At 47.0% G+C, this 7,556-nt stretch overlaps 1 protein-coding gene across 1 annotated transcript in view; it reads left to right on the top strand.

Moving 5' to 3' along the window:
* FBXO7 (F-box protein 7) overlaps nt 1–5,527 on the top strand; it is a 20,805-nt gene extending 15,278 nt beyond the window's left edge. The window contains exons 7-9 of the mRNA XM_027871945.1: nt 1,521–1,737; nt 4,143–4,180; nt 4,758–5,527. Of these exons, the coding sequence (XP_027727746.1) occupies nt 1,521–1,737; nt 4,143–4,180; nt 4,758–5,144 (642 nt within the window). The 3' untranslated portion in view covers nt 5,145–5,527. The remainder of the gene's footprint in view (nt 1–1,520; nt 1,738–4,142; nt 4,181–4,757) is intronic.
* Nucleotides 5,528–7,556: the final 2,029 nt, after the last annotated feature.

Raw genomic sequence — 7,556 nt, 5'->3', positions numbered from 1 at the left:
CCTCCGCTGGTGACATTCCTTCACACCCTGGGCCCAGGCTGGGCTGCCCTTTGTTAAATCGAATGGACATTAAGCTTGCCTCTGCTGTTGTTTAGCCGGGTCACCTTGGGCAAGTCATTGACCTTCCCTGGGCCTCAGCTCCTCATCTTCCCACCACAGGGAGGGCCCTTGCAGATCTGCGTCCTTAGAGGCGACTGTGCGAAACTGTGTGTGAGGTGCTAGCAGAGACCGAAGAGTGTCTCTCCTGCATGGAGTTTGCCGTCTGGAATGCTAGGACACGAGTGCAGTGTCTTTAGTACAGTCAGGCCAAATCACTAAATATTTGTCAAGCATCTGTTCTGTGCCAGACCCTGGGCTAAGCACTGAGGATACAAAAAAGGTGAAAACTGGCCCTGCTCTCCAGGGCCCCCAATCTAATGAGGGAGATAGCATGCAAACGGCTGGGTATGAATGAGCTATAGACAAAGTCCATTGGAGACAGTCTTCCTGGGGGCTTTAAGGGGGATAGAATTTGAGAGGCTTATGGCCCAGAGAGAGGTTCAGTAATTTCCCCATGGACCTGCAGTTTTGGGTGTGTTGGTAGCAGCACTTGGGGCCGGCTGCCTGTCTCCCTGCAGGCTGCCTCTCATCTCGAGGAAACCATCTGCTTTTGCTTTCCTGTAGAATGCCTTCATTTTTCACACGTTCACCTTTACATGAGTGTGTAAAGAGTTTCAACACTCTAGGTTTGCTTTTGTTGATTTCCATTTCATTGTATCAACAGCTCTGAATTACACGCTCTCCAAATTGTAGACAATGACCTATTTTTTTTTAAAACTATATGCATCATGTTCAAATATCAGTAGAACAAAAAAACAAAAACAACTGGATAATTTCTTGAGTTTACAACAAACAAGGGTTTTACTTGCCTTGGTCTGAGAAATAAGTCTATAGGGGAAAAGCCTCGACGATCCACTTCAGAGCCCAGTGTGATGGACGTTTCGATCCTCTTCATCCTTCCTGTTTTCTCTTAGAAAGGCTCAGAGGCTCATGGGAACCGGTCAAAGGCCAAGACATCTTATTGGTTATGACCCAGTTTTAAACGCTTTAAGTAAAGCAACTAAGTATACTTTTAAAAATTCAGTTAAGACTTCAACTGGAAGGATGAATTCTCTTTGTTACTAATAAAAATCTTATGAAAATGACCTCTAAAGTCCCGTTAAGAATTTAAATTTCCACAGGATCCTATTAAGACCATTCCTATTAATGAAGGCCTGTCTCATGCAGCTAGTCTACGAATCGAGTCTGTTTGGAGACTGATACGCGTCAAACCCTAGTGTTGAAAACTCTCTAAGGAACTCTCCTATGGCTGCTCAGGAATGTTGTAATGGCTTCTTACCTTCTTTGCATTAGTGGAGTGTGTGCCCGATGATCCCTTCTGGGCAGGAATGCGCAGGGATTCAAAGTTTGCTGTGGGCCACGAAGGGGCACAAATGCCCAGCTTCTGGAGGGCAGGCTGGGGGGGCATCGGGAGGTCTTAGTGCCACAGCACCAGTAACTCATTTTTCTTGTCTTTTCTAGCTTTAAACTTGCCTGATGTGTTTGGTTTAGTCGTCCTTCCATTGGAATTAAAACTTCGGATTTTCCGGCTCTTAGATGTCCGTTCAGTCCTGTCTCTGTCTGCAGTTTGTCGTGACCTTTTTATTGCTTCGAATGATCAGCTTCTGTGGAGGTTTATGTACTTAAGGGATTTTCGAGGTGAGTTTCAGAGCGTTCTAATTAATGATGAAAGAGACCTAGTTTTCCTCATCTCCATTTGAAGTCTTAATTGAGCAGGATTTGCCAAGAGTTTTTCATAGTATCCTTTAGTTGTTTTCCTCAAAGTGTTTTAAAATTAATTGATTGTAACCAATAGCATGAATTACACCAGAAAGACTCTGGCCTTTGTGTTGCTTTGCAAATGTCCTGAGAGCTCCCACTTCACATCTAACTCCCATATTCCCCTAAACACATATGGCTTGTTATTTAAATGAATGTTGGAGCCAGCTTCCCTAAGAAGGAAGGAATAGAACCCACTCTCCAGCCCAGGAAATCCCCACCATGCAAACAATCTTCGTTAAGGAATGATAGCCATGATCCTTCCATGAAAGCTGTCCTCTAAAAACCTGGAGCATTTATAGCTGAGGAGAAGCCATTGGAGGCCAGGGGAGCTTATGGGACTACGCCCTGCGGAAAAAAGCAGTCCAGCTGGACTGACTTATCTGGGCTTTGCCCCTGTCCTCTTCTCCCTCCCCTTCTTCCTTACTGCAGTCTGAAATGCTTCCAATTAGAGATTTATTTGGCCAAGAAACACTTACGTTAAGTGATGATCACACTTTAGTATGAATTAGTTTGCCAGATAGCTTTCCTTCTGCCATTTTGCTGAGCTTCTCTTGCCCCAAAGGAATAGGGATTTTGAAAGAGCACAGCATTTGGAGTCAGAGACTGTTTTCTGTGACCTTGGGCGAATGACTGCTCTCTCTGCCCCCTCGTTAGCTCTACTGTAGCATGGAAGAGGTCAGAGGAAACGGTCTTGCTCCCTTTGAACTCTAAAGCCAATGATCCTGCACGTGAGAGAGGGGCAGGGAGAGAGGTGGCAGGGAGTTCACTTCTTCCTCTTGAGGGGTCTACACTGAGTTCCCGGAGAGGGTCCATGTGGCCCAGGTCCGAGCCTTTCTGTCACAGTAGGTCTGGCCGTGGATTAGCCTTGCTGCACTCACAGGCTCTTTGCCCTCATGTTGGCCCCCAGGAGACTGAATTGGGGGTGGGGATGGAGGCGAAGGGGTGCACTGTGCCCCATGAACCCAGTCTGCTTCAGGGAGTCCTACCTTTATGGGCCCACTTTGAACTTTGGCTTGGAGCAAATTAGTTTTCAAGCATGGGCAGCTTGAGATGCATTGGAGGGTAATGGTTAGGGGCCAGACTCGGTGTCTTGAGGTCAAGGGTTTTGTAGCCTTGAGCCATGCTGGGGGTGTGACTACAGGGGGATAAGTTATGGAGGAGCGGTCAGTTGCTTCGGTGGAAGGTGTTCCCATGCTTGGAATTCCTGGCCCTGGTGACATGACAGGTCAGGACCCCTCAGACCCCTGCAAGTGGATGAGTTGGGTGGGAGGGGAGAGAGGTGGTGTGAGGCCATCATGTGGCACTGGGTGGCAGCTCCAGGCTTCTGGCATTGGTTTGTTCTCAGACTTCCTGCCAGTTATCCTCTTCAGGTCTTCATCTTCAGGCCCCTTGAGCTCACTCCCCATGCCAGGGGCCTACTGAGGGTTCTGAGCAGCCTTTAGCAGAACCTGGGGAGAAGAATGACTTTGGGGGTGCTCCCTGAATGGGCCAGAAGCCCTGCTTCCCCTCAGGCTCTGTAGGACACTGTTTGGCAATTTCTGAGAGTGTGCCCTTCCCTAACGAATAGCCTGAGGAACAAGGCAGCGGGAGAGCTACCCGTTCCAGGAAGGAAGTGAGAGGATTCCCGTGTTTGTTTCACGACACTGACATTACCCCCAGAGCCTCTTTGATAAGGTTGTGAGACCTACGGGGCTTCTCCATCCCCAAGCCGGGAAAATGCCCCAACAGCCGCTCCTCTTTGGAGCATAAGGTTTAGTTTAAGAGGTGCCAGTCCGGAGAGGTGGTCAGCGAGCCCCAGAGCTAAGAAGAGCTCGCTGAGGAAGGGGGAGGTCACAGAGAAATGATCTGGGGCTGGTCCGTGTAACCACTCCCAGCCCTGCCCACCTCAGGAAGCCCTGTGGAGGGATTGGGCCTAGAGTCATGAAGATGAGACCCACTTGGGTTCAGTCTGCTCTGTTAAAGAAAATGGGGTGGGGGGGGCAGGCAGCTAGGTGGTGCAGTGGATAGAGCTCCGGCCTTGGAGTCAGGAGAACCTGAGTTCAAATTTGGCCTCAGACATTTAACACTTACTAGCTGTGTGACCCTGGGCAAGTCACTTAATCCCGATTGCCTCACCAAAAAAAAAAGAAAAAAAAAAGGACGTAGGTTTTGGTGTGTAAAATGAGGGGGGTGGTCCTTGGTTTCTTCATAAATTTTACTTATATGAAACACCCCCTCCCTTAATCATGTTGGACAAATGAGGTAACATGGTAATTAACTTAGAAATGTGTCTCTCTTTGTAGATTGTGCCGCCAGACCTCGAGACACTGATTGGAAAGAGGTAGGTACCTCTAAATACACTTTGATGGCTGTTGTCCAGGGCGGGGAAGAAGGGTAAGCAGCAGAGGGTCAGCCTGTCTGGCTGTTGTGTTGTGATGAGATGATCGCAAATGAAAGTGTTTGAGGGGAGGGGCCCATTGTCAAGAGGAGCAGCTTTTGGGGTGCCTGTAGGGCCTCACCTAAGCTAAAGCAGTGGAGATGGGATCAGGCCTAGGATTTGTGGATTCGTTCATTGGTATCTTTGGTTTTTTGGGTACTTGATCATTATTGTGTGTGTGTGTGTGTGTGTGTATACACATGTGGACTTTCTACCTTCACAAAGAGCCTGATGGCTTCTGGGCTTCAGGCCTCAACTGTAGGCCTCTTGGGCTCCTCTCCGCAGGAAGTCGGGCTCTTCAGAAATGGTTATGAATTGGATCACACTGTATTTAGATCCACACTTAGGGCTCTTTGACTTGTGCAAGGAAGAGAAAGGGGATTTCTCTTGGGAAAGAGTAGTATAGGTGAATCTGTAATTTGAAAACTAGTAGAAGGAAAAACAATCCCCCCCCTTACTCTACTTCCATGTTTTTCTTCAGCTCTACAGGAAGCAGAAACAGAGGAAAGATGCCCTGAGATGGAGGCACCCCATGTTCCTGCCCCCTCCGCCTCACCCCATGCCATTCCACCCCAGTCCCTTCTACCCCAGCCCCTTCCCACCCAACCCCATATATCCCCCAGGGATTATTGGCGGTGAATTTGATGAGAGACCAATGCTTCCTTATGTTGGGGACCCAATCAATTCACTCATCCCTGGCCCTGGGGAAACGCCCGGCCAGTTCTCCCCATTCAGACCCCATTTCGATCCAATGGGCCCGTTTCCTGGGCCCAATCCTGTGCTGCCAGGGCGAGGTGGCCCCAGTGACCGGTTTCCCTTCAGGCCCAGCCGCGGTCGGCCAACTGACATCCGTCTCTCTTTCATATGATGGTTTTTAAGCCCAGTTGAGCTTGCTTTAGGTTGTTTTATTTTCCCCTTAAAACCACAATGTCATCTCCATGGGGCTGCGTATCCCTAGTGTTTTCTCATGGTTGTGCACTCCCGGGCCCTTTGACTAGGCCTGCTTCGAGTTTCCTATGGGGAGTGCGCTTGGACTACCAGGCTGCTGAAGGCATCCCTCAGAAAGGGGTGCACCTGAAGAAGAAGAGGAGGCGGCCAGGGCTCCCCATTCTCTTTTCCCATCTCAGAAGGGTGTCGAAGTTACAACATGCTGCATCAGATCGACAGCTTAACATGCAAAGTAACACGCCTGCTCTGACTTTTCTTACAGAAAGATGTATAATAAACACTTAGGAGACCTTCCCAATCCGACTTGGGCCTTGTTAACTATCAGAAACTCTTCTCTGTGTGGTTGAACTCTAGAGGATTCCTGCAAGGCGCAGGGGTCTTTCCTCTCGGGGCCTTCTCAATTAGGGGATGCGTGCGATGAATGGATGATGAATGATTTGTTCCTGAAAACCAATTTTGTGTATGTCTTTGAACACCTTGATGACTAATTGGTAATCTGCTGATTTAAAAGAGTGATTACATGAAAAGCATTGTGGTTTTAAGACCACAAATACTCAAAATTCAAGATTTGTTTTTTTCTTACAACAGAAAAGACCAAACCCAAACAGGTCATCATGGAAACATGTGATAACGTGGCCAGCATTGAAAATCTGAATCAGAGCCTGAGGGGGGGAAAGACTGTAGGGTCTAGAGGAAGGGTCTTAGGGATATTGCAAATATGGCCTCCTCCTCCTTTTGTTTCTTTTGCATATGAGGCAGTGGAGTGGGAAAATATTAAGGGAACAATTAGTATCCTGAATGTAAGGGAATACCATTCTCTTTTTGCTATAAATTGAGACCTTTTAAAAATAACAGTGAATAAACTAGATCAATAGTATTTTTCCATGGGCCATGTCACAAGAGTAGCTTAAGTGATTGGCACTATATATCACATATATATTTCTGCTGTAATTTGATTAAACACGCATTCATTTAATGCAGTTTAGCTTAATTGGGTTTTACTTGGAGGTTCACCCCTGAAGTTTTTGTGGAAGGAGAAAGGTAAAGAAATGTTCAGACCTGTATTTTATTTGCCATCACTTTTTAGAGCTGGTGATGCAAACAGTTCTCAAACTGTAATGGCCCTTTTTAAAGAAAACACCATTGAGACATTTGCAAGCAACAGAGGCCCTCTATGTGAAAGGGATGGTGCTAGTACAGTAGGTTTTGCAGTATGATCCTTGAGGCGACAGTGGTGCTGGTGGCCATCAGTTACAGCTACCATGTTTCCAGCCCTGTTGGCCGCTCTCTGACAGACGTGTCCAGTGTCTCTAAGTTTGTGATTATGTGCATTTTGCCATGTTCCTTTCATGTGAATCAGATTGCACCCAGAGTTCATTGAACTGTCGGGGGTGCAACAAACATTCGATAATTCCTCAACTGTAGTGTTTTCATGGCTGTGTATCTTATGCCCCTTTGATAGATGATGAAGCAGGAAAGACAGGTCAAGTGTGTGTGGTTAGCAGCCCCATAGGGCACACCTGCACAGGATCACAGGATTTCTGAGGTTGTCTTGTCCAACCTTACCTGTGTAGAAATCTTCCTGTACTTAACAATTGGTCAACTACCCTCTGCTTAAGATCTCTAGTGATTAAGAACCCACTAATTCCCAAGGCAGGCCTTTCCCCTTTTAGACAGTTCTCATTATTAGGAAGTCTGTTTCTAATTTCTACCCATTGTTGCTGATTCTTCCCTTCGGGGACTCAGCAGGACCAGTGTAAGCCTCCTTCTATACAACAGTCCTTGGAATGGTTATGAAGGTCAGCTGTCACATCTCTCAGAGTCCTCTCTAGGCTAAACATTCCTAATTCTTTTAGCTGGTTTCCAGGCCCCTCACTGTCCTGGTGGCCCTTCTCTTTGCCTTGTTTGTCATTGATCTTCCTCAAACATGGCAGCCGGAGTATGACATAAAACTCTAGATATGTGACCCTAAAGGATCTTTGCTTCTAATCCCTCTAATTTCCGATTTCAATTGAAATAGAAGTTCAGTTTACAATTCCTGTAAGTGAATCTCACGGAGTGGAAAAGGGATTGGGTACTTACCCAAGTTCACACTGTAGAGGGTGAGACCAGGTGATGATGACCTTCAAGGACTTTCCCAGCTCTAAGATTTTGCAACCTCTTATACAGAATGTAAAAGCAGTACAAGCACATTTCTTTTTTTTTTTCCTGCCACTTTGACTTTGCCAAACCTGGGTCCAGACATAGGCATTAGCTTTCTAGCTCTGAATGAATCTTGGGAAGTTGGGCATGGTGGGGGTGGTGTGCCACATGGGCCTCATAAGAAAAGAAA

This window comes from Vombatus ursinus, unplaced genomic scaffold, assembly GCF_900497805.2.
Source record: "Vombatus ursinus unplaced genomic scaffold, bare-nosed wombat genome assembly UNPS02003292.1, whole genome shotgun sequence".
Taxonomy (NCBI): domain Eukaryota; kingdom Metazoa; phylum Chordata; class Mammalia; order Diprotodontia; family Vombatidae; genus Vombatus; species Vombatus ursinus.
Note: the sequence above shows the minus strand (reverse complement) of the source record. Positions and strands in the feature narration are given on the sequence as shown.